The 27,828-nt window shown below is 38.5% G+C and overlaps 1 protein-coding gene and 1 long non-coding RNA gene across 12 annotated transcripts in view; one reads left to right on the top strand and one right to left on the bottom strand.

Moving 5' to 3' along the window:
* LOC144685408 (uncharacterized) overlaps nt 1–27,828 on the bottom strand; it is a 1,061,419-nt gene that overhangs the window by 1,022,232 nt on the left and 11,359 nt on the right. The gene's annotated exons all lie outside the window — the stretch shown is intronic.
* rabgap1 (RAB GTPase activating protein 1) overlaps nt 1–27,828 on the top strand; it is a 206,270-nt gene that overhangs the window by 150,949 nt on the left and 27,493 nt on the right. For all 11 annotated transcript variants that reach the window (XM_078549832.1, XM_078549829.1, XM_078549836.1 and 8 more), the window contains 3 exons: nt 15,254–15,367; nt 22,000–22,074; nt 24,663–24,788. In XM_078549832.1, coding sequence (XP_078405958.1) covers nt 15,254–15,367; nt 22,000–22,074; nt 24,663–24,788 — 315 coding nt within the window. The remainder of the gene's footprint in view (nt 1–15,253; nt 15,368–21,999; nt 22,075–24,662; nt 24,789–27,828) is intronic.

Below are 27,828 nucleotides of genomic sequence, written 5' to 3' on the forward strand. Positions count from 1 at the left end.
TGGCATGAGAGCACATTTTTATCATGTGATCTAAAGCATCTATAATAAGAAGGGCTAACTGGTGAGTAGATTTAAATTCAAACTTAGTTTTTTTTCCCCAATTTTCAATTTCTTTTGCAGCCAAATTTGAAAATAGTGGAGCTGATACAATAGATATTGCATATTACTATATTCTAAGTGGCTGGCTAATGGGACCCAAGTTCTCACTTAGGCCACACTTTATTAGAATGTTCCATTAACAGTAGTACCAAATGCATGCCAAGCACTCTGTCAACATAATCTAGCAATTAGATGCCTGAATTTGTATGCTCCAGGCAACTTGACGGTGATTACAGAACAGCTCAATTTTCTGAGTATTTTATTCTCTATTCCTTATTCTTGTATATTATGTTTCAAAATGGCAACTTTGTCTTGGAACTAATTCCTATTAACTTGTCTCTTTGCAATATCATACATGATTTATTGTATAGTGTGCCTGAAAATGTTTGAACGCTGTCATTAGTACCGCAGCTGGGCAAATGCTGGCATCACAGAATGCTCGGGGCTATCACTAAGTTTTTGCCATTTCTTTCATGCCTGCATTTTGTTAAGTACAATAGAATAGAATGCCTTAAAAGGAAATTTGATTGTGGAAGGGCTAAATGCCCCGAAGGGCTGTCACTCAACATTTGTAGAACTGCACATAAATTATTTAGCCTTTTTAGATTTTACAATGCCCTTTCCCTTGTAGGTTATTGGGGGTCTTTTATGTGTTTTCTTACGTAGACTGGATAATCCCAGAACGCTGCTAGTCTGAGATTTATAATGTCTTTTTGATCAAGATGCTTAAGGTAAGCACATAAACCTATCCACCTTAAAAGAGTTTGTGAATACCAAATAAGTGTTAAGTAATGGAAACATGTAACAATAGAAAAATTGTGAATTTTTACATACTGTTTCACTGTGTACAAATGTAAAGCTTCTGATTCATACACTACTGGACCAATATAAAATAGCAACCAAGATGTCTAATATGGTTACTTCAGAATACTCATTAGCTTCAATGCTAGATTACATGGATAAATATGTGTTTACAGAAAGTGTATTTATTGCAAAAACTTTAAGTGCAAGAATACTAATGACCTGTTTCAAATCGAGCATTTTTAAAAATTTTGTAAAGCACTGGTTCTCTAAACTGTTTGAGCCTGTATTTCTGTCTCAAACATTTTTTAGGCTTTGTTTCACTTAAAAAAAGACTTCTGAACTCCACTAGCTATGGTTTGTTAATATTCACAGATTTTTATTTTTTAAAAATTCCTTATCTCTTACAGTCTCACTATACCCTTCTGTTCCTTACTCTCTTTATCCACCTCTTGCTCCTCCCCTTCTTCATGGCTGTTTGTTTCTCCTCCACTTTTGTGCTCTCAACTTATGTGCAAACATCCCCCTGCCCGGATCACCCACCCCTGCTCTTTTCTGCATTCAAGCTGCTTCTTGAGACTGCATCGGTTTGAGAAAATTGGGGGAGAAACAGGGGCAGGGCAAGAGTGGAGCTCCTCCCTGTGCCCTGTCTGGACAGGCTAAGTTTACTACAGTTTGAGAACTGTTGCTAGAAACCTTGTATATTTTGGGATGCATGAATTAGTCCTACCACAGAAATTAATTTTAGAAAACAGTTTTATATTATAAAATAGTCGATTTGGAACTAGAGACCCCAAGACAATGTGGTTTCTGCTATACCAATCTTACATGTGCTAGATTTCTGTATATGATCTCAGTTGATGGCAACTGTACAGCTTTGCGAACTGTGCTGACTGTATCCTGTGATATTTGCTCGGGCTGCAGCATGTCTCCTGTATTTGCATTAATGGAAAGTCTGCACGAATAGACTTTGAATGTTGGTTCGTTTCTTCTCAAGCTGAATAGTTAGTGGTTGGGAAATGCAGAGCCACTCGATTTTGTTTCTGAGATAAACTTGTATGGAGATATTGTCCTTAATTACAGATATTTGATATGACAATAGCAATTGCAATTTGTCAAGCTATATTCTGCTCTGAAAAGTGTTAATAAAATTTATTTAAAACTTATTTATTCTCTTTACTTTTGATCCATTTTGCACTCATTGTGAGTATTACTATTGGGCAATGGTACATTATAATCCGCACTTATACTTGGAGTCCATTGTGACCATTTAAAGTTTCGATACATGGAAAGCTTTCCCTTTAACAGTTTCCCTTCATCCAGTTCTAAAAAGTTAGCATTGATCACTGAACAGCCATGTTTCCATTTTCCACACTAGTAATCTGTTCACTTAATTAAACTGACAATTGGGGTAAAATTTTGGGTACTCGGGTACTGTGAACCCCTGACCGTTAGGTTTGACCGGTTTTAAAAAGTTTCCTATTTCACAGAGGACTCTTGCTACGAGAGGCACTGGCAATAATCTTTCAATGTCCCCTGGATTCACGGGAGGTGCCAGAGAATTGCAAACATTACACCCTTGTTCAAAAAAGATTGTAAAGATCTGTGCTGCAATTATAGACCAGGCAATTTAACTTCGGTGGTGGGGAAACTTCTAGAAACAATTATTCGGGATAGAATTAATAGTCACATGGAAAAATGTGGATTGATTCGGAAGAGTCAGCATGGATTTGTTAAAGGAAAATCATGTTTAGTTAATTTGCTGGAGTTTTTTGAAGAGGTAACAGATGGTTGATGAGGGTAAGGCCATTGATGTGTATATGGACTTCCAAAAGTCATTTGATACAGTGCCACACAACAAACTTGAGAGGAAAATTATAGGTCATGGAATAAATAGGACAGTAGCAATATGGATACAAAATTGACTGAGGGATAGGAAGCAGAGAGTAATGGTTAATGGCTATTTTTCCAGCTGGAAGAAGGTTTGTAGTGGAGTTCCCCAGGGGTCGGTATTGGGACCCTTGTTCTTCCTGATATATGTAAATGATCTAGATCTTGGTGTGCAGGGGACAATTTCAAAGTTTGCAGAAGACACACAACTTGGGAGAACTGTAAACTGTGAGGAGGACATTGTAGAACTTCAAAAGGACATTGACACGTTGGCGGAGTGGGCAGATAGGTGGCAGATGAAGTTCAAAGCAGAGAAGTGTGAGGTGATGCACTTTGGTACAAACAACATGGAGAGGCAGTATAAAATAAAGGATACTATTCTAAAGGATGTGCAGGAGCAGAGAGACCTGGGTACATATGTACATAAGTCATTAAAGGCAGCAGGACAGGTAAAGAGAGCTGCTTCTAAAGCATACTGTATTCTAGGCTTCTTTAACAGGGGCATAGAGTATAAGAGCACAGAGGTTATGGTGAAGACACTGGTTAGATCTCAGCTGGAGTATTGTATACAGTTCTGGGCGCCACACTATAGGAAGGATGTGAACACTTTGGAGAGAGTGCAGAAGAGGTTTACAAGAATGGATGAAACTTCAGTTATGGGACTGTTTTCCTTGGAGAGGAGAAGGCTGTGAGGAGACTTGATAGAAGTTTTCAAAATAATGAAGGGCCTGGATAGAGTAAATAGGGAGAAACCGTTCGTGCTTGTAAATGGATCGTGAACCAAATGGGCACAGTTTTGAAGTGTTTTGCAAAAGAAACAAATGCGAGGTGAGAAGAAACATTTTCACACAGCAAGTAGTTAGGATTTGGAATGCGCTCCTGGAAGTGTGGTTGGGGCAGGTTCAATTGAGGCATTCAAGAGGGCATTGGATGATTATTTAAATAGAAACAATGTACAGGGTTACGGGGACAAGGCAGGAGACTGGCACTAAGTTAAAATGCTCAGAGAGCCGATGCAGACACGATGGGCCGAATGGCGGCCTCCTACACCATAACAATTCTGTGACTATTGCCACGTAGATATTGAGGACAAGGTGTGATAGTGTAACATGGTTAAAGTCACTAAGTCTGTCACTTATGATTTTGAACAAGGCACTCTTTGTGCTCAGACCAAAACTGGACTGGAAGCTTCAAACTTAGGAATGGCAGGATGGACAACACATTTAAAAGTCTGGTGGTAGTTGCAGAGGATAGAGGAACCTAGATTGTTCCTTTTGTCTGAGTTATAGTAGTTTTAAAAAGAGTGGAACAGAACTTCAAGAGCCATTGGTGATATTAGCAACCAAGAAGGTTGTTGAGTTTGGGAGTGTACAGAGAGCACAAGAAGTAGATCATTGATTTTAATTTATTCAATTTTCACAGCCTTTTAGCATTTTGCTTTTATCCTTATTTATTGTTTATATTTCAAAAGAATTAAATATCACTTCAGTTTTTCATTTTCTCCAGCTAAAGCTTTGCAGCTATAATATTACAAATGATAGTGGAAAAGCCTGTGCTGAATAATCGGAATGTTCAATTTTATTGAAGAAAACATTGGAATCAATTCTAATTAAATGTTTATGATAGGCCCTCATCAATAAAGATCTTTAACTTGAGCGTCAGCAACACTGATTCAGCTAATAGTATAACAAGCTTAAGCAAATTTTACATCAAGAAAACTCAGCCATTTAGGTGTTTTACATTTTGTGCAAGACGTGTCTCTGTGACAGTTCCCAATGTTTACATTGGTAAAACTGGTTCATGTTCTGTGACTGACCCACATTTTATAGATCTATGATTCAGCTATTGAGATAATTGGATGATTTTTAAAATTGAAACCTGGAGAATGGGCACTTGGTTGTTGGCCTCTGAACCACATGATTACTAAATGACTATCCCTTTCAACTATTATTTCACTGAGATAGCTGATTTTCAAACTGTAAGCAGATATCATGATTTTTGTAAATTGAAACTGAGGACATCGGCTCATTAAATGATTCTTGAGTGTATTTTACATTTTCAACACTGCTTTGAAGTACCTCTCTTATTTTCCCCTCTCTCCCCCTAATGAAGTACTTGCACTACCTGTGTCAGAGAGTAGATGACCTGGGCCAAGCCAAGGGAAGATCCTCCCATTGTAGCCAGTAATACTACTTTTTTGAGAGGTGTCTGTTCTCCACTTGGTGTCTTCTCATACCAGCACCAGTGAGATTGAGCGCTCAGCAGAATGGAGAATCCAAGAATATTGCTTTAACTGCATAGTTGCACAGATTGCTAGTCCAAAGATCATTTAATAATGTAATTGCTAATTATATATGTATACTGACACTTTTAGGCCTTAGTGAAAAGGATCAGATGTTCATTCGGATGCTGCTGGTAATAATCAGTAATAGCATTGAAAGAACTAGGATTTTGAATTCAAATTATCAGCAATGCTTTATGGTGTCATATCCAGCACGAACCTGTTCATTAACAAGATATTATTGATGTAATCATGACCACTCATTAATTTAACTGATTATTTGCCTTATGTACAGTTTTTTAAATGAAATGCACCTTTCTTAGCTGTTTGAAATGATTAATGTTAAATGCTTTCGTTCTAAAAATAAAAACTAATATCAATGGTAATGTGCAGATGTGCTTTGAATTTCATGCAGAAATTATGTTTTTAATGAAATGCTTATGGAATTGAGGTAATTAACACAAACTGCAGAAATAATGGTACATTTTGGCATGGTTTTAATGAAATTTAATGAAAAGGCTAACTCAACTAGCTGCTTGTATAATGCAGCAGCAAACCAGTCTCACATGTTCCTAAACGTACCACAGTTCCTGTGGAATTTTTATAGATTTCAAGGAAAACAAAATCGATGACCTAAATATTTGCAGTAGAGGTTTATTGACACGTATATATTACAGGGTGAGACCACAATTCAATTTTAGATATTTCAAAATTGCTTGTTGCAGAATATAGAGGGCATCATAATGTATACCAGTTCAAAGCTTAATGCATATCTCTCAACTTCAGTTTCTACAGACTGGATGTAGTGCAATAAATTCATTAAAACATCTGTTGACAAAACTATAATCAGAAAATTGAAGAAAAAAGTACCAACATCTGAAGATCAAATCAGTGCTATGGGTTGAAAATGATAACCAGCCTTCATATATTTATTGATGTGTACCTGAACGTGATGTTTTAGATTATATCCTCAATGAAACCACTAGAGTGTTTAATCCCTTGAATCAATTTGTTGGTTACTTTATCAAGTGCACAATTTTACTTTTTCAAGTAATTAGACACTGATTGCCTTCTGCTTTCTACTGATAGCAGAAGAAAAAACCCTAGAAGCTTAGTGTGGGAAGGATCCATTCAGCCCATTTTGTCAGTGCTAACTCACTTAAACCTCCCTCTCTTTGACTTTCTTTGTTATAATGAAATAAACTTACTCTGCTCCAAAGAAAAAAAATCTCAAGCATCTAGAATGGCTCCTCATAACTATGATTTCCTATTCGTAGCATCATAATGGTGAATCTACACTCTAGGCTGTATCTTCAATGTGCTTTTTATAATGGTGCAGTTAAAACGATAAATCATACTCTTTACTGTGACCTAACAATGTTTAGTACAAACTTATCATTACCTATTTACTCATTTTTATAAATGAATTTTGCGTAGTTCTCAAACTTTTCTGGTTGAAGAGCCTCTTCTCATATGGAGTTGTAATCAAAGACACTCCATCCAAATTATAATTTGATGTAATATTCATTAATTTCAAAGTACTGCATGTAAAGAGAACTTTAACAATGTTATTTAAGAAAATAAATATTTAATTGCAGCTATCAGCACGATAGGTGTGCCTGGTTCTCACTGCATATTATGTGGGGCTTTAAATATATAAAAAAATCCTTCCCTTAAAGCTAAACTCACCTGGCACCCACCATCATGGTAATTGCATGTCTACCATCTTTGTGCCACTCTTGGCACTACTCCATGCACACCCCACTCCTGGGTGAGATAACCATGTCACTGTGTTGCACATGTGACAGCCACATTCGCTCCCAGCTAGCACCAAACTATTTGGCCACTGTTCAATTATTTTGCAGAACCCCTAGAAAGTCTCTAATGACTCCAGGGCTCTGCAAACCCAGATTTATGAACCACTGTGCTGGACAATCCACAACGAACCCTCATACTATCCCAATAGCCTTATAGCCTTCAAGTATTTATTCAGTTTCCTTTAAAGGACGAAATAGTCTCTGCCACAACCACTCCCTGTGCAAAGCATTTGCTGCTCCAGCAACCCTTTTCATAAAGAAATTTCACCCCTCATTCATTGTCATTCAAAAATTCATGACTCACAAATGATCTCCCTCCTCCAACTAGAAGAAGTCTTTGTACATTAACCCTATCACTCAGATTTTAGTTAAACTCACTTAAAACTCTTCCCTGGCTTTCTCTGTTATGATGAAAAAAGCTTTCTCTGCTCCAAAGGAAAATAATCCCAAGTATCTGAAATGGCTCCTCATAACGTGATTTCCTATTCATAGCATCATCCTGGCGAATCTACATTCTAAGCTATGTAGCTTTAGTGTGCTTTTTATAATGATGCAGTTTAAACCATATCGTGTTCCTAACTGTGGCCCAACAATGTTGAGTACAAACTTATCATTAATAATTTGCTCTTTTATAAATGAATTTTGCAAGCCATTTCTAACATTAATAAAGGCATTCTTTGATCAAATAATGCAAAGAATTTAAACAAGTTGATTGCTTGAGGTAGAGCTGGTGGAGTTATACCGCTAAATCACTTTACTGTTAATGTACATCTTTTTGTTTTGATATTTGCATGGTGAGAATTTATCGAAATGGCAGTTTAACAAGAAGTTATACCAGATAAATTTATTTTTCTCAGCTGGATTATTTTTTAAATTTCGATGTGGCTTCCCTTTAGTCTATGCTTCTCAGCAGTGATGTCTTCATAAAAAAGTAATAAACGTAGAATTATGTATCCTAAAATGACTAGATATCATAAATATGCAGCTTTATAGATGCCTAATTTATGTTGCTGGGTGAGGAGTTCTTTGAGTTGCCTTGCATGTCAGTGTTGTATTTTAGCAATCATTGTGCTCTAGTGTGTATTAAAATATGGGTCTTTTGTCATTTTTATCTAATGCTGTTAGAACTAAAAGGACAAATTATTTTCTAAATGATGTGCTTTTCTAAAGGTCTTGATAAACTAAAGTTCTGAAACGTCATCATGTGAAAAGCTGGGAAAAATAATCTCTCAGATCTTTATCAAAATTTCGAACTTTCGAAAGAAAATTAAAAATAAAATATAACGATAAGAGCAACCAGAGGGAGAAGTTAATTAGTTATCAGCACAGTTATTGTATCCATCATTTTAATTATGGAACTCATGTTCCTTGCTCATAAAATGATAGACAAAAAAATCTCTATACGTTTTAGTGTCTGTTTGAAGGCTCTAAGCGCATCAAAGTTTGGGACGACATCAAAAATTGCCACACCACAACTTACTAATCGATGCTACCCCTGCATGCATTGTCCCCTTGGAATGCACTTCAGAGTGTGGCATTCTCTTGTGTTGCATTGTTAATTCACTTCCTATCCGCAAAGCTTACTTCCTATTGTCTCAATGCTTGGACACATTTTAACTCGGTTTTACTGGCGACCATTTTTAAGCCACTGACCACCAGGTGGCCCTGTGGGATGACATTCTGAAATATTACCTCCAAATCCTTTGGCATCTGTACATACTATTAAGAGTTAAGTAGGTAGTGTTGGGCACATGTCGTCCACAGTCTAGCAGCTTTTATTTTGTCTGATGTTAGCCGGACTTTGCCTACATTGATCTTTATTCCATAATCACTGCTGCACTATTCAGCCTTTTCTACCACCAACTACAGTCCATTCATGGTACTTATTGCTTAGACTCTTATCACCAAATATGATAGCTTTCACTAGCCCCCCTCCCAATCTCCTCTCTCCTCCCCCACTTTCCGTACTCAATTTTTTTTCTCTTAACCATTGCTTGCACATGGATGTTGGACAGCACAGGTGACTGGCAATATCCTTGTACTCCTAATCACTCCTAGTGTTGAAATTCTCCATCTACTTTAATAGTTGCAGTTTGTCCCATACACAATCCTTGATCTGCCATCTCTCTCTCCAATCCACAGCAATATTGTTTAGTACCTCCATTAGTTTGGCCAGTTCACCCTTTCAAAAGCTGTTTCAAAATCTCAGAAGAGGTGTTTAAAACATCCATTTACACAGAACTCTAGTTTTTCCCTATTGCCTCTCATTCTACATATTCTGCCGGATTGATCTTTGTCAAGATATCGTTCTGCTTTTGCTCTTTGCTTGTATGTAATCAGAGTATAGCCTGAGAGGCATGTGGAATTAAACTGATGGCACAGAATCCGTCACAGCATTGCTAGCATTTGGCTTCCTTTCCACGATTATGTTCATGAAATCATCTTGCCATTCCCCTTTCAAGTACGCAATTTCACGCAAATCAGCAAGGTCATTTGCTGCCACCTCCCCCATATTATTTTGAACTCCCACTAATTGCAATTACCACTTCACATCCAAGCAACTCATGGCCCAATCATCCAGCTCTTCTTGCTTCCTTTCAATCTCAACTGGCTTTTCCTCTTTGGAACACATTTCTTTAACATTTTTTGCCATTTCTTTTTTTTTTCTTTGAGTTGTTCAGTTAATAGTTGTCCATCTTTATTTTTGATTTACTTTAGCTCTCTTGCTTGTCTCTTTAAATCATTTTGCTCTCCTAATGAATGAACTTTGCCTCCAATTCAATTCCTCTAACTCCTCACCAGGCTCCTTCAGCCAGATTTCTCTAGTCTTCTTAGCCCCTCCTGAGCTCATTTTCAGTGTAGCCCATGTTGTTTACCCTCCTCTGTGTTCGCTTTTTTATATTTCCATTGTTTAGCCATTTCAGCCAGCTTTTTATTGATTACCTATAATTCCTTTGTGCTTTTCCCATTTACCAGAATTGTGGTTTGCTCAGTACTTTCCCTGATCACCTCCAGAAACCTGCACCAGGTCTCATTTACACTTTTCTCTCTTGATATTTTCTGGCAACAGAACATTATCGGACTGATTGCATCTTGATGAAAAAGGGATACACCAATAGTGGAAGGAATGCTCGTACTTTACTCTGGTACTGAGGTTGATTCAGACCACAATTTGGTTGCGATGGAAGCTTCATTGAATGTGAAGAGAGTAAAGGATGGTGTACATAGGAAAAACATGAATTTGGAAGAGCTGAAAAGTGAAGGTGGGTTAAGGTTCAGAGAAGAGACTGATAAAGTGAAAAAATAAACAAAACAATCTGGGGAAAGATATATCAGCTAGAGCAAACTAAAAGAGTGGGAAAGAGGGACCAAGTTTAAACTCGTAAAAGGCAAATTTAAGATTGATTTGGGAAGTCCTTCAGACAATGATCAATACATGAAGTATAAGTCCAGGTAGAGTAGTAGAGGTGCAAACCTGGAACAGAGAGGAAGAAAAATGCATTAAGGATAAGTATTAACCTTCCTAAAATGTTGAACTAAGATTGGTTTAACAGCCTTCCTGATCAGAATCTTGTAAAAAAAAACAGACAGCACTTGAACAAATGCAAAAACATGGATGTTCCATTTGAACCTTTAAGAGGCTGGTTATGTTGGTGATACCAAATCTATAGCATTGCATGCAAAATAGAAAAGGCAGGTGTGATGTTTAATTTCACTTGGTCAATAAATGTGCTGCTTTCTTTGCATCCATGTTGAAGACAGACATCCATAATAGTGATGAGATTGGCATTTTTTTTTCTAAAGCCATAGCAGATGAAACTCTCACTTTTTAAAGATTTCTGTGCTGCATTGCAGGATTGCTGAGAGACACCTTCTGGTGTACAATTCTGTCCTTTGACACTGTTTTAGAACGTTAAGAAAACAGATGAGAAGATAACTGGAAATCTGCATCTTGTTCATATTGGATTGTGATGAATTTACTCCACTACAAATTCCACACCAATGGGATATACAAGCAAAATACGTTCATAAGCAGAATTTGCTTACTTTTCATAGGGGAGCAGGCAGTAAATTCCAGGTAGATGCTAAGTTTGTTTCTATATTTATATGAGGTTGCTCTGGACACAGGCTTCCTTTCATCACATGACAGGAGGAGACTTCTTTCCAAAATGATTCTTCAACAGGGCGACTAAACTGTCATATATTAGTTAACCAATCAGAAAAGAGAGCAATCCACTAAGTCTCTAAATAGAGAGAGGTTTAAATTAATTATGAAACCCTTCTACTTCAGAAAGCACAGTTCTTTTCGAGGATGATTGAGTATGAAGAAGCTACATTAATTCAGGTCACTGAATTCAGCAAAATAGCATACAGAAGTGAGTACGATCCCACCTACGTTTAATAAAGTTACAAGCTATAAACAAAATAAATTGGAAACTTAACACATGTAATATTCTGGCATATTCATAATGAAGCATTTACACAATTTAGCTAGTAATTTGATGAAAGCTACATTCTTATCAGTTGTATAGCATGGAGATGTAGCGATGTGAATGGGAGAAACAGGTGTGGGCTTTGTTCAAATTTTGCATAGGACCCATAGCCTTAATGAAAAGAGGTCACCCCTAGTATTTTTTTATTCTTTCATGGGATGTGGGTGTCGCTAGCAAGGCCAGCATCTAATTGCCCTTGAGCGGAGTGGCTTGCTTATCCATTTCATATGGCAGTTAAGAATCAACCATATGGTGTGGGTCTGGAGTCACATGTAGGCCAGACCAGGTAAGAATGGCAGATTTCCAGATGATAGCAATTGATAGTTACTGAGACTAGCTTTTAATTCCAGACTTTATTAATTGAATTCTTAAATTCCATCAGCTGCCGTGGTGGGATTTGAACCCATGTCACCAGAGCAATTAGCTTGGGCATCTAGATTACTAGTCCAGTGGCATTGTCAGTGCACCACCATCTCCCCTCTACGGTTAACAATTTTTTTCATTACTACACACTAAAAAATCGTGCCAGGCTATTTCATTCATCCAGGTGGATGAGAACTTTAGCATACCTACCAACGAAGTAATATTTTGTATTGTTGAGTCTATCAGACATCATGTGTAAACTTGAAATACCTTTGCTAAAGTCAAAGTTAATATATTAAATAAACATGTCAGTTTGCCATGAAAATGAATACTGAAAAAGTCCAGGCACATCCACTAACTCCAGTTCTCACAGGCTCCCCTGACTAAAGGTATTCAGCAGAACCCGAGTTGGCAAATTTAACCACTGATTGGTTTGCTTCCCTCCAGGCAGCTTTTGTTGGTTTATTGAAGGAAATATTAAGTGCTGCGTTTGCTTGTCTCAGTTTTGGGATTGTATCCAGTTTAACGATCATAAGATTTCACCTGGGCTTAGACCAAGTATCCCACGTATTGAACTGCAGAGCAGCACACTTCTAAGCATGCCAAGGATGTAGGACCAGGAAACACAAATAAAAATGAGTGAAAAGTAAATTTGAACAGGTATGTGGAAAAAGATCTTTATTTAAAGAGGGCTAAGTGTTTGCAATATACAAATGGCAAACGACTGCATTATTTCTTGATCTAAACTCAAAGATTTATGAGATTACTCTCTCAAAGCTAATATGGAAAAATGTAATTGGTAATCTAAATGGCTTCAATTAAAAAGTTACAAATTAACTTCAATGACCTTTTTGTTTTTGTAATTCCTGTATGTTTGGGATGAGACACTATGTGCAAATATTTCCAAGTAGATGGTGAAATTGATCAGTTATCAAAAAAGAGATACTAAGTTAATTTTACATTCTTAACTATGAGCTCACCTAGTTATTTAGGCCCAAAGAGCCTTGTTCCTACTTCCCCATGCTGTTTAAGTTTGTCAGAAAATAAAATACAGAATAGGTGACCAAAGTACTGAGCTCTGGAAGCAAGGGCAGTAAATTTGAAACATTGGCCTAAATCTTCTGATTGCCAGCTCTTGGGAGACCAGACATGCAACTGACAATACGTGTCATGACCCTGTGGATGTCCTGATGTGTGGACCTACGTGGGAATTGCTCAGGAAGTTTAAACTTCCAATGGACAATTCCTCTGCTCCCCGGACTCCTCCAAGAATGTCTCCGACTCTGAGCTAGAATCAAGACTTTGGAGAAATCTGCAGTATTTACCTTGATAGTTACCCAGGAAATGTTAGACAGATTAAAACCCCTGGGCAGCTGCACAATGGACCCACTACCCCCCCACCCCCCACCACCACCACCACCACCACTACAAAGAGAGAGAGAGAGAGAGAGCAGTATCCCACCAGAGCCATGGTCTAAACAGTTTTTGTGCTAAGCAAGTTTGTATTGTAAAAAATTGTTTCCTGTGGTATTTTAGTATTATGCTAATATAGAAATATTTCTTGTTTCTTATTCCAAAGTTGATGTTGAGTATATTCGTAAAGAAATAAAAGCGTCAGCAGGGTTATGTGACTGGAACACGGTAACAGTTTAATAAGCAATAAAACTGGCATGTGTTCTTCGCTAATTTTAGCTCAGCTTGTTTTGTGTGCTCTGCATTTTTGAAGGTTATCGTATTTCATTATTACTAAAAATGGACTTTTATTTCGCTGCAATCTCAAATGAACACTGCCGTCGCAACTTGATGAATACAAAGTTAAGGTTGGAAACCAAGCAGATGTGCAAACATAGTCCACTCCACAGAACATTTGTCGCTAAACCACTGCATGATGGCCATTAAACTTAAAAGTCTTTTGGTGATTTTTTTCAGTTGAAAACTTTTGAAGTATTTGTCCAGTGTACTTTATAAAGGAAACAGCTGATCTTATTACTTGAGTAGTGGCTTCTTTAGTAGCTTGTAATTTTTACCTATCAGTGACTGCTCATTTGTGCATTCTGTCAGGTGATCATTTTATTTGGTGCCTGGCAAAAAACAAGTGATAGCAAGTCAGTAGTCCAATTTTTTTCCCCCTCACCCCTCCCACCCCACCCCCAATTGAAGTCAAGCGAGGTGTAAAACGAGCAGCTGATTTGCTGTTACCTGTTGTCTCCCAGTGGTGAAAGCTAGCATTACCTCCTAAATTTAGCAAACTGTTTTCACACTTCTCTTATCTATTATAGGAAAAATAAACTGGAGTCTTCAGAATTAAATTCACTAGTTTGGTGTTGTGGTACCATAGAATAGTTTATGGTATATTAAACCCAAGCCGAGCTTCTGGCCCCATGTCCTCTGCATCATAAAGAACGATGAAATCTGCCTTAATACAGTTGACAAAGAGGTGCTCATCATGCCTCTGTCACCCCTGAAACGGACTATTCCAATACTCTGCAGACCTGGCTCCCACTCTCGATAAAGTGGAACTCATCCAAGTTTATCAACTCAAACAAATAATTTGAATTAGGATTATACCTCCTTCCCATGTCTTTTGTATATTTTACCACTATATCAATATTACTTCATGTTGTCTTGTGAAATTGTTAAACACTAAGTCAGTACACTTGCACTGGTCAGACTCTGAATATTTTGAACGCATATTCATGTTGAGGCTGACTCCTGTATAACTGGGTGGATACAAATTCCTTGCAGTGCACATATATAAACGTATGCAACAATGGAGATTAAGGGAACTACGTGGATTCACCACAGTGGTTTGGTTTGTAGGATACGTGGAGAACTACTGTTGCTCCAGGTATTGGTGGCCTCACATGCACTGGTGCTGAAAGTTTTGGAGGAAAACTGCCAAATAAATATAGTACAGTGGGTTTCACTGAAGCAGCACTTTTTTAGAGTCTTATTTATGTAGTACCAGACAGTTGTACTGTTGGTATCAGCACAACATCATTAGTGAAATTGGCTGCCTAATAATACATTATGCGCAGTTTATGCTAAGCAGTTGTTCCCACTGGAAACCACTTTGATGCTTCTCACATTCATGCTACTTAAACCTATTGGCAATCTATAGAGAATCAAGTGGTATGGGGAGAGCGTGGGAGTACGGTGTTGAGATAGAGGATCAGCCATGATCATATTGAATGGCGGAGTAGGCTCGAAGGGCCGAATGACTCACTCCTCTTGTTTTCTATGTTTCTAATCTGCACTGTGTGTTTAATTTATCTCCAAAGAATTTAACATACATCCTGAGGTGAAGGAACAGTATATTAATCCGCTGCAGTAGCAAGTTGCAGTAGAATTGCTCCTGCATTGTCCATGTATATATTTGTGCACTTGGACTCCATATATTTTGATAAGTAATCATTGAATATGTGCCCTGTTCTAATACATATTTTGTCATATATTTTAAGCCTTTTATCTTTACCCATAGTAATGTGCATTTTTTTTTTGGGAAACAGGAATCTCCCCAGGATAGTGCAATCACCAGGGACATCAATCGAACTTTTCCAGCACACGATTACTTTAAGGACACTGGCGGAGATGGTCAGGATTCCTTGTACAAGATATGCAAGGTATCGTTTTTGCCAATACTTCGCAGTGTTATTTTTGATGTTTTCATACATATTTGTATTAATTCTGTTACAAATTCAGTCATTTCCTTGCACCTATTTACTTCGAAAAAATAGATTTTATAATGTCAATTGGAATATCAAGAAGAGAGTCTTGAATAATCTTGTAAACTTTCCAAGATGTTGTAACTGAGGCAACTGTGGTTATTCTCTAAGGATTTCCCATTCCCCCATATTACTCATTTGTGCTTAGTAAAGTGGAAATGATGTATTTCATTTTTGAATCTCCTGCAGTCTTGAGCCCTCAGCAGAGAATTATGTCGATGAGTTGGGAAGATGGGTACAAGTGCTCTTTGCATTTATGTTTACGGGAGGATATTTTCCTAATACTGCAATTTGCATGTTGTAAAAATATTCAGAGCAAACAAAAAAAAAAAAGCATTGCATGAACCATCTGGTCCAGTTAGTTAGATGAGCACTGTAGAGCAATTTGCTATTATGGACTTTCTCACTCCCTCCTTCTAACTGACAAACCATTTGGGGGCGGGGGGGCAGAAAAAACTAGAAAGCTGAAGCAATCTGAAATTCATCATTAACCACTTAAAAATAATCATACAACATCTTGAAATTACTTTACAATATTGAAACCTACATTATTAAATGTGACAGCAATTCCATGGTCCTGGAAACATCCAAACTTTATTTTCCACTGAGAATGAGATTGCCCATTTGTAACTGCTATCAAATTGATATTTTCCCAGCTCACTTTAAGGGCTGAATTTTGCCGTTGGCGAGCAGGGAGTGGGGCCCACTCGCCGACGCGCAATGACGTTGGGGGGAACCCCCGACATTATCCCGCCCCATTTAAATTTTCAGGAAGGCGGGGGCACAGCAAAATCAGCTGCGGGCCTGCCGACCTGTCAATGGCCAATTGAGGCCATTGACAGGATCATTGAAACAATTAAAGGACCTGCCCGTCCAACCTGAAGGTTGGCGGGCAGGCCAGGAGCCCCGGCGGCAAATAGAAAAAACATGAAACCTCATCCACGGGCGGGATGAGGTTTCATGTAGGGATTTAAAAAGTTTAATAAAGTTTTAGTGTAAATTATGAACATGTCCCATCTCATGTGACATTGTCACCTGAGGGGGGCATGTTAAGGATTTTTTTTTTCTATTTTTAACATTTTTAAAAGTGTCAGTGATCTCCCTAAGGCTGCACTTAGCCTCAGGGAGATGTGCGCTCCTCTGTGCGCATGCGTGAAAGAGCGACTCTCGCTTTTGGGGAATCCCCCCGCCCGCACAGGGAGCGCATTGCGCTTCAGGCTGGGTGGGCCTTAATTGGCCCGCCCATGTAAAATGGCAGCGGGGCCCGCTTCTCTGGCAGGGATCGGCTCACCATCAGTCAGAGATTGGGTTGGGTCCGCCCGCCCGGCAGGCAGAAAATTCTGCCCTAAGAGTTTATTAGTGCAACACGATCACTATTCTCACTTGAAGCTAGTTAGTTTTGCACTTGTCTTTCGTATCACTTGTATCTAAATTATTTGTGCTTCGCATCATTTCAAAGGCATGAAGTTTTCAGTTGTGATTGGAAGTTAAGGCGAGATGTTTTTTCTGTAGTTTAGAGAATTACTTGTCTGCTAAGTAATGTTTAGTCGAAAAACCGTGTTAATGTTTCACATTGATGACCTTTCTTCGAATGAAATGTCATTGAGTTGAAATGTTAACTCGGTTTCTTTCTCCACGGATGCTGCCTTTCCTGTTTTTATTTCTGACTCCCAGCGTCTGCAGTAGTCTGATTTTGACTAATGTTCAGTTGCCGTTGATTTTAGTTTGTTTATTACAGGAAGAGCCTTAAAATATGAAACCTTGTCACGTGATCCATTGAGTCGGTTACTGGGAGTTCAGATATCTTTTTAAGAAGTTGTTGGTCTCTATCGGGATCGTAACACGACCCTCTCCACTGCCAACATACCATGTTTGTTGTGTGCACTATCTGCAGAATGCACTGCAGCAGCTTGTCCTGGCTTCTTTAGAATTGCCTCCCAAACCTGTGACCTTCACCCAGAAGGACAAGTGCAGAATCTGTATGGGAACACCATCACCTCTTAAAGTTCACCCCCAAGAGACTCCATTCTGACTTGGATACATACTGCTTTTCTTTTACTGCCACTAGGTCATAATCCTAAAGCTCCCTACTTAACAGTAGCTTCACCACACACACTGCAGCAGTTCAAGAAGACCCACCGCCTTGTCAAGAGTTAACTAGATAATGGGCAATAAATGCCAGCATTGCTAACATTACCCACAAATCAAGGTGAATTAAAGGAAGTGTCTTTTTTCTGTCCCAAGAATAGTGCAAGCAGGGCAACATTACTCATTGCAATTCCAACTGCAGTGACAAAGTTATGCAGACATGCCATTATGATTTAGGTAGAGGGGGTCACCAAGGGGCATATCCATTTGTTATTGAAAAATATATGTTCAGTGTATTTGAGTTGATTGGAGCCATTTTATTTTATCTGTAGCAAGATTCTATTCAAACACAAACGGTCTAAAATGAGAAAATTAAGAAAATGAGCTAAATTGACTGGAACCAATTAACAGGAAGTATAGCGACCTACTAGCTAAAGGCACCACAGCCAGTCTTTTCTTGATTACCTAACACGGTCATAGATAACGTGTGTGTTTTATAGAGAGGTTACTACTTTTTTCAGGAACAGATTGTTCTAAATAGTAATTAGGTGGAGTATATTCATGAGTAAAATTGTAAGCACTTAAAATTCCAAGTACTTAATGTCAGAAATACATTTTCACTTTCACCTGTTTCATCTGCTTTAGTGGTTGTTTAAAGAAAATTAAACACAAAATAACATCGTTGTTTCCTAGTGAGCTACTTTGGCTGCAAAGGAGTGAAAACGGATAAGATGAGTAGATATGGTACAAAAAAGCAATTAAAGTCAATCGGGAAATGTAACCACTGTTACTAAGTTGTAAATAATTGAATTTGATTCCTTGGAGACCCATAAATGGAATACTTATGACATGCTATTGAAGGCAATAGCATTGTGAATTGTGAAATTTCAGGTCCTCATCTGCGAAACAAAAATCAACGTTTTGGAATCCGTTTTTTAATACTAAAATACCTGTCAAAATTCCTATTTACAGTAATTTTATTTTAAACACCATTCTTTCCTTGGAATTCCCTCCCCACACTCTCAGCCTCGCTTAAAACTTACCTCTGACCAAGCTTTTGGTCATCTGAGCTAATTTCGCTCTATGGCTTAGTGTTATACTTTACTTTATAATATTTCTGTGTCGCTCTTGGGACTATTTGTTGTGTTAAAGGCGCTATAAATATAAGTTATTGTTGCCCTCAAGAAATTCTTGGTAACTGGAAGATACCCTTTGCATTCAACTTAACACCGCTGTACTGCAAACAGGTTTCTCAGATTAGGTTACAGGTTCCTGACATTTGATGATTCAGCAAAAACTGGAACACAGCCAATATATGTGGTTTGCTTCACAGGAAATAGTAATTGGTGCAAGATTGCTGGCTCAGCATGTAAGGTGAATAGTTTGACCTGAGTTCATTTCAGCTGTATAATCTGTGGCTGTAACATCAATGTGATGATGCATCATATATATTGTTAATGCAAAACATGACAGGAAGTGTGGTGGCCTGCTGTTTTGACAAGGAGCACTGTACCTTGTTGCACTATTAATTTGGTGCAGGATCTTTACCCAGAACAATTTTTTGGCATAACCGTGTTGGATAAAAGATGTTGAAATTTACTGATTCTTTTTTAAAATTTGTTCTCTAGTTATGGGCAATGTTGGCAAAGCCACATTCATTGCCCATCCCTTGAGAAGGGATGGTGGGCCTTCTTTAAGTGGTTGTTCGTACAGCTGAGTGTCTACTTGTCGATATTGTCGCTGTTCGTAAATGGGCACGCTAGGAGGTGATATCTTCAAAAATCAGTCGTGTTCTAGTAGCTGTCCTTTTGAAATATCTATATATAATTCATTTGAAATACTGAATTTGTGTCGTGTGGCATAATAGATGATTTCCTTTCCTGCTTTAAAAACCTGCATAATTTATGCTGCATAACATTAAGCAAAATGAATTTAATTCTTTTTAATAAGAGAAAATGTAAAGAATCATTGAACATCCCATTTTCGTTATTTGTCAATTAACTTAAAATGTTTAACCCAAGAATTCTCAGAGCTGCAATCAGAATTTTAATAATTTAAAATTTTCCTTGGGGAAGTGCTTGAGAAAAATACATTCTTTCCACAGCATAGCTACAATTTACCCAATCAATGTTAACGCTCAAAGAAAGGCTCTGCCAAGTCTTTCCAGTCTTCACAAATGTTAGAACTCCTGAGCGTCTGTATGACCTTAAATCTAATGTTACGCATCTTTGATCAGATACCTTCCCTAATTCAAGGCAAATTGGGACTTATAGCGAATGGGAAACAATCACAGCTAAGAATCTGGTTAAGCTGGCCTGATAAAACTTCTCCACTAGGCTAAATTATTCCAGTGTCATAGACAGATGGTTATGCAAGGACACATTTAGCATTAAAAGCTCCAGAGACAAATAAGGAGTGTTCAAAGGAAGAGAGCTAAATCATGTCTTCTCATTTCTTTCCTTCCAATGAAAACCACTGCAGCTCTTTGAGCTTTGTTTTTGTAGATTAGCCCAAGAATCATCGTTTTTCCACTCCAGTCCTATTTTAGTGAAGGTTTAAGATGTATAGGATTCAAATTGGACTTCTGACAGCTGAATAAGTTGTACACCTGATGCTTTATAATGGTCAGAAATTGACCTGCAGCCATGTAATTCAGCCTCCTGACAGTTAATTGGCTGACTTTGGAGGCAGTACTTGGCATGTCAAAAATGAGTTTTTGTAATATGCACCTCACTAAACAATGGACAAAAGGAATTAAGAGGCAGATAAAAATAGACCAAAAAATTAAAATGAGTGGACTAAAGTGTAGAATTGTTTACACCAATTATCAATAAAATGCAAGGAAACTTAAAAAGAAAACAGAGAGATGTAGAAGCAATTTTGTTTTACATGATTTAAAAGTTAACATTGCAGACAGGGAGTGACTGTCGATGTCTGAATAGCTTTGATTACTGTAGTAGTATTTGTCACAGTCTTGTGTGAACTTATTTTTTTTAAATGGCTTGCTCAGAGAGACTGATGTTTCATAAACCTGTCTAAAGATTTAAACGGACACACACCACCCATTTTAGTACAAGAACACGAGAAATCGGAGCATGAGTAGACCATAGGGTTCGTTGAGCCTGCTCTGCCATTCAGTACAATCCTGTGTGATTTTAGACCCGCTCCACTTTCCCTCCTGCTCTCCATATCCCTTGATTCCCTGGAAGACCAAAAATTTGTGTATCTGAACTTATTCAACGATGGAGCATCCATAATCCTTTGGGATAGAGTATTCCAAAGATTCACAACCCTTTGAGTGAAGAAATGTTTCCTTATCTTCGTTCTAAATGATCGGCCTCATCCTGAGACTGTGCCCTCCTGTTTTAGATTCTCCAGCCAGCAGAAACTGTCTCCACCCTGTCAAGCTCCTTCAGAATCTTGAACGTTTCAACGAGACCACCTCTCATTCTTCTAAACTCGAGAGAATATAGGCCCAATTTACCCAATATAGGCCCCCTCTCATCATAGGGCAACCTCCTCATCCCAGGGACCAATCTAGCAAGCCTTTGCTGTACCGCCTCCAATGCAAACATATTCTTTCTTAAATGTGGAGGTCAAAACTGTGCACAGGCTTCCAGGCGTGATCCCACCAAAACCCTGTGCAATTGTAGCAAGACTTCCTTATTCTTGTACTCCAATCCCCTTGCGTTAAAGACCAGTGCACAATTTACCTTCCTAATTGCTTGCTGTACCTGCATGTTAAATTTCTGTTCCTTGTATGCGCATACCCAAGACACATTGAACATCAACAGTTACAAGCTGCACACCTGTTTAAAAAATATTTTGCTTTTCTATTCTTATGACCAAAGTGAATAACCTTACACTTCCCCACATTATGTGCCATCTACCACCTTGTTGCTCATTCACTTAACCAGTCTACATCTTTTTGTAGCCTTTTTGTGACATCCTTACAGCTTGCATTCCTTCCTAGCGTTGTATCATCAGCAAACTTAGATGCATTACTCTCTGCCCCTTCGTCTAAGTCATTAATATAGATTATAAATAGCTGAGGCCCCAGCACTGATCCCTCCGGCACTCCGAGTCAGCCTGCCAACTTGAAAATGCCCAATTTTACCCTACTCTCTGCTTCTTGTCCGTTAACCAACCCTGTGTCCATGCTATTATATCACCCCCAACTCCATGATATAACTTAACTATCTATACTTTGTTTTGACATTTTTTTATGCATCAGAAAAAAATGTTTCATTTTAAACTATATAAACCAAACCTAAAGACAGAAAGGTACACATGTGTTAAGTGTTGGTTAATTTTGATAACAGCATATCGTTCATAAAGGAGCTGTCTCACACTTGAGACCAGAAAATTAATTTTGTTTTGTGTAGATCCTGTATCATTAAATGTCACAGAATACTCAAAGGTTGAATTGTATTTTTATTCAGGCCTATTCAGTTTATGATGAAGAGATTGGTTACTGTCAAGGCCAGTCATTTCTTGCTGCTGTGCTTCTCTTGCATGTGAGTATGCATCATTTTGTTGGGGTAGCAATTACTGTACTTTAAATATTATGCCTCCCTGATAGCTTGAAATGATTTGGTGTGAAGTGCCATCTTATGGAAATATTTAGTATTGCATCTAAGTTTCTCAGTTCAGCTGAATTTGTTGTAAAGGCTGCTAAACGTTTTTTCATTTAGCATATTAGAAAAAAAACACTTCATATTCCTTGTGCAATGCTGTAGTAAAGGAAAGTTCAATTGAAATTAGGATTATGACTTAACAAGCAGTTTGAATTTGTTAGCTATAGTGGCCACTTTAAATGACTTGAGATTTAAAGCAGAGTTTGCTGAGCACCTATTTTAAAATGTTCAGGTTTTGCATGCTGCCCTGGTAAAAATACGTTATTTCCCCAGGCAAACAATTCTTAACCAGAAAACCTTTATTAACAGTTGTGCAGCACAAGGGTGTAATTCTGTGCAACTGAAAATTAATTTCTTTAATCTGGAATTTTAAGATTTACAGACACTCTTGTTTTCAAAGATCTGCTTAAGAAAGGATTTTATAACTATACTTCTAAAGATGGTTAGTGCAACATTAAATATCATCTTCGCCTTACATTTAAGATGCAACTTGGATAACTTGACCATTATTGTAGAACTTCTTTTTCCACCTTAGGAGTTTGTAGGCAGCAGGTTACTTACTGAATATTTACCTGAAGTTTAAACTACCAACGATTTGTGCAGGTCTAATAGTGTCTTCTGTTATACGTGTGCACATCCATGTTATCCAACAGCTAGGTAGCCAAGAGCTGAAGGGTAGAAATAACATGCTATTAAATTTAGAAAAGCAGCACTGAAGCAAGTTATAAAAAGTTAAATTATTCAGACTTTTGTGCTGTCTGATACTACTTTTATGTACCTGTTATTAGATTTAATAGAGAATAAAGAGTATTTAATGATTTCAAAGCAAAATTAATGAAATATTAGATGGAAATATTAACAGCAAAAGCATTGCTTGAATCCATATATATTGCCCTGTTTAATGTTTCACTTTAACGTTGATCAGTTAATAGTATTCTCGTTTAGCGTGCAAGATTTGTTTTAAAGTCGTTTCCTGCTGGTCCAACTTAGGGCTGTGTGATCTGGCCTTGGAGCAGCCTCTCCCACCCCCTGACCCTTTCTCTTGCTGCCACCATTTGACTTGCGGTTTCTGGTGCTCCCTGACTCATCCTCTCGCTGACCCTTGCACTCACGAATCGCCCGCTCACCACTCCCCTCTCCTGAACCTGCTTTTCTGTTCAAGGTTCAGATCTGATCCAAAGCCGGAGTTCCGTGGTTGTGAAAGTGCGGAGCTGAGGCTGTACAATAGATGTTTTTTTTAAATGCTCCCACTCGCCGCTCCCCTCTCCTGAACCCTCACTGTGGGAGAGTAGGCTCTGGAGATGAGAAGGCAGGAGCAGCTTCACTTATAACGGCCCCAGCTCGGCACTTCTGCACCATTGGCTTTGGATTGGATCTGGATCTTGAATGGGAAAGCAGGTTCAGGAAGGTGAAGCTGTGAGCAGGCAAGTCGGGAGCGGGAGATTCAGTGAGAGTGTGGATTGGCGAAAGGGTGTCTTAGAGAGCAGGAGAGGCTCCAAGTCGGAGGGTTGGCAGCAAGAGGGTAGGTTAAGGAGCGGTAGAGACTGTGAACCAGAGGATCGGTTGGAGGAAGGGCCCGCAATGACTAGGAGGGTCAGAAAGTGGGATGTGTGGTGACTGAGAGGTTTGGGAAGTCGGATTGTTTTCATTTTGGTATATCTTTTGTTTTGATATCCTGTTGAACCTTGCACATATTATCTCTCTACTATTTCCTTTTCCCCCTCACCTTGTCCACTAGAACATAAAATTCCCATTGCCTGACAGAATGAAATGGGTGGCCTCTTCCCTAGCTACTAGTAGTGTGCTCTTGGCTGTCTGCTTTCAAATGTAACCAAAGGAGTCATGTGGAAAATCCCTATCTGAGTTTCTCTTCTCATCTCCCTCACAAAAAGCACTAAATCTCACTTCAGTATGCCAGCTGTATTGTCACTACTGCTTCCCCTAACTAAAATCAACTGTTTACAGCACTGATCAAGAACTGAACTCTGTGTCTCTGGCCCCATTTCGTACTAAACAATGTATTTTGCCTGATAAACCATCAAAGAAGACTCAAAGTATGAATTCCAATTTGGTTGTGCAGCAAATTTTAATGATATTTTAAGATATTTTCCATCCTGACTGTTATTAAGTTGGCATATCAAGCAAGTAACCATGTTTTAATTGAGCTAAGTTGAAGGAGTTGGACTCTAGAGCCTCTGTACTAGAACTTTTTGATGTCAGATGAGAGTCTCAGGAGTAGTTAGAGAAACAACTTGTCCCAATATTGAGGGAGGGATTGACGATGGGAAACGGAAAGCACATAGTTTTCTTGTGTGTAACAAAAAACAACCAAGCGGAGTGGGGTTATTGGTGACCATCATGTTCTTTTTTCACATCCTTTGAGCAGTGCAAAATACTTTGTCAAAGAAATCTGTGAATATAAATGACTACTTTTTCTTATGACGAAGTTTCAATTTGTATCATTTCAGATGCCTGAAGAGCAAGCGTTTAGTGTTCTGGTCAAAATCATGTTTGATTATGGACTCAGGGAACTTTTTAAACAAAATTTTGAAGACTTGCATTGCAAGTTCTATCAGCTGGAAAGACTGATGCAGGTAAAAAAAAACTCTAACCAAGCCATCATTATGGGAAGAAATATACAGTTTGAACTATGAATGTTTAATAGACTTGTTGGGAGGACCTGGATTGCCATAGCATTTATTTTACATGGAAAATGTATCGTTTTTGGTTTTGTCATCAGAATAAATCAGGAACAACATGAAACTAAGTTCATTAGAAATTTTGTGAGCTTTTAAAAGAGTCAAAGTTGGTAGATGTGATTTAGCAGAATAATGATGGAAACTAAGTAAACACAGACCACTATCATCTTTGAAAACAGTAGTGTGGGAAACTTCAGTTGTCGCCCCACATCCTCTTGCTTACAGAATTGTGCAATATGAAAGGAGGCTGTGAAAGAAAGGAGAAGGAAATAGAAAAGGAGAGTACTGTCGCACTCGGTTCTAAGCCCTGAAGAATGATCATCTTCAGCTGTCTACCGACAGCACCGTGATTTCCACCACGGGTAGGGCATGGAGGGAGGCAGGTCTCAGATCTACCCCTGCCCGAACGGGCAGTGAACCCTATGCTGTTTGCACCTGTCTGATCCAACTGAGCCAATCGGCCCCGGTGACAGCATGCACTTTTACATGCATGTTGTAGCCCGGAGCTTTGAATAGTGATGGCAGAGGCTCCGATTTTCTTTCCATCCATCCCGTGGCTGACCAGGAGTCTTTCCTGCCCTTACTGCCTCCCATTAGTATATGTTGGAAGGATTTGCAGATTGATAATTGACCTTTTTGGCTGGGTTATGAACGCACCTTCCTTGGCAATCAAGTCTTAGAGTGGGACATGAACCTGGAGCTTCTGGCTCTTAGGCAGGGACACTGCCCGCTGTGTTGCAGGACCACCTCCCTGAAGGATATAGTGGCGTTTTTGTTCCGTAACTAAAATATGGACAGATAAATTCAGCATTTTGTGCTTTGCCAAATTTCCCTCTTTCTAGAATACGATTAATCTTTAAACCACTGAAATATTTGTTCAAAGTATAGGTGGTGAAAGGTTTAGTGTTAATGATTTCTGTATCCAATTTTACCTTTGAAAAACAAGCCAGTTTCTGATCTTTTGTTTTCCTTGGCATTATTATACCATCATTATAGATTTCACATGCACTATAAATGGATTCAGATTTCCACAGTTCTTGGCTCCATGGAGCCTGTATTCAAAGTGCTGCTTAAAATAGGATGAATCTAATGAAAATTATGCAAGTACAGTCAATAGATAATGTAACATTGTTATTAATTGCAAGTTTCTGTTAGATATATCGCCATATTTTTCCGTAAACTCAGATTTCCTAAACCAGTATTTAAATAGGTTTCCAGCGGACTGTTCCAGTGCAGTGAAAAATTTTCCACACAAGCCTTTTATTCACTATGTGAATAGATTTGACCTGGTTATTTAAACAGTGCACTGTATGTTTTGATATAAAAAGTAACAACAGACCTACATGTTTTTGAAAATGTTTCAAGTGACACCAAAATAACAGTAAAACAAGTTTTTTTTTCCCTGGAAAAGCAGAATGTAAATTGAGATAAGTAACACGAGTTTTGTCAATAGACAGTTTAACTAAACAACCTAGTGATCCATTACAAAAAAAACTTTAAGGTTTTGGCTGCAGAGTCGATACTAAAGGGCAGAAATTAGAATTGGATGTACTGAAGTGCCATTTGAAAATGTAATTCCTTCCATGGCATTCGCTGACAGTTAAACTAGGTTACCTTAGGATCGTTGATAGAGACAAACTGCCCAAAAGATGGTGAGTAGGGAGATCATCTTGAGTTTTTAATTGTCTAGATGTTCAAGTTTCTGAGGTTAAGCCTTATTCTGAATCCAGTGTGATCTTCAAAGCAAAGCAGCAGAATCAATTCCATTCCTTTCTCAACTCCAACTGCCTAAGTTTTCTACTGGTTTTTAGATGCCGTTTCAAAAGCTTAACAAAATTGTAATAGACCTTTTGGTTCTCATGCCAGTACACCACTTAAGAGCAGGGGTCCTGTCAAGGCTAAGCATATAATAGGCACAGCAAAACGGATTCTTTGGCTGTTGCCTGTTTGAAATAGGAGGTATTTGGCTATTAAATGATCAATTATTCGATGACCCAATCTTAAACAAAAATCAGCTTCCAGGAGTTCATATCAAATTGAAAGAACAAATCTGAATTCCTCAGATTTCCAAAATGATATCTGGCAGCCAAGTGTTTGTTCAGGGACTCAGATGCTCCTTGTTTGTTTGCTTCTTATGGTTCTGAGAAACTTATTAAGCTACCCCTTACTCAAGGAGACTTTAGTTATTCACCCTCAACTTAATGAACTTGGGCAGCAATTTGACCTAATCGGTTTTTCTGATCTCCATTTCTAAATTTCATCTCCTGTTGTCAGTTTGGAGTTCAACTTTTTATTACTTTTTCCATCATAACTTGGTTTTTATTTTTGTTGCTGTAACATGCTCTCTTTCATCTTGTACATCTAAAGCAGATAATCTGGTCATTGTCTCGTTGCTGTTTATGGAATCTTCCTGTGTGCACTTCAGCTATCGTATTTCTTTATTATGATGACTACGTCTCAAAAGTGCTGCTTTGGATGTAAAACACTTTGGGACACCCTGAAGTTGTTGATCTATCTTTCTTTTTTCTAGCATAAAAATAAATAAGAATTGCACAGCGCGATTCACACATCGCAGCGCGACTCACACATCGCAGCGCGACTCACACATCGCAGCGCGACTCACACATCGCAGCGCGACTCACACATCGCAGCGCGACTCTCACATCGCAGCGCGACTCACACATCGCAGCGCGACTCACACATCGCAGCGCGACTCTCACATCGCAGCGCGACTCTCACATCGCAGCGCGACTCTCACATCGCAGCGCGACTCTCACATCGCAGCGCGACTCACACATCGCAGCGCGACTCTCACATCGCAGCGCGACTCACACATCGCAGCGCAACTGATAACAGCAGTACCTAAAAAACTGAAATTAATTTCTATTAAGATGGTTTTACAGAATTCATGACTTATGGTGTAAAGGACTGTTAA

Source organism: Cetorhinus maximus, chromosome 10 (assembly GCF_964194155.1).
Source record: "Cetorhinus maximus chromosome 10, sCetMax3.hap1.1, whole genome shotgun sequence".
NCBI classification, from domain to species: domain Eukaryota; kingdom Metazoa; phylum Chordata; class Chondrichthyes; order Lamniformes; family Cetorhinidae; genus Cetorhinus; species Cetorhinus maximus.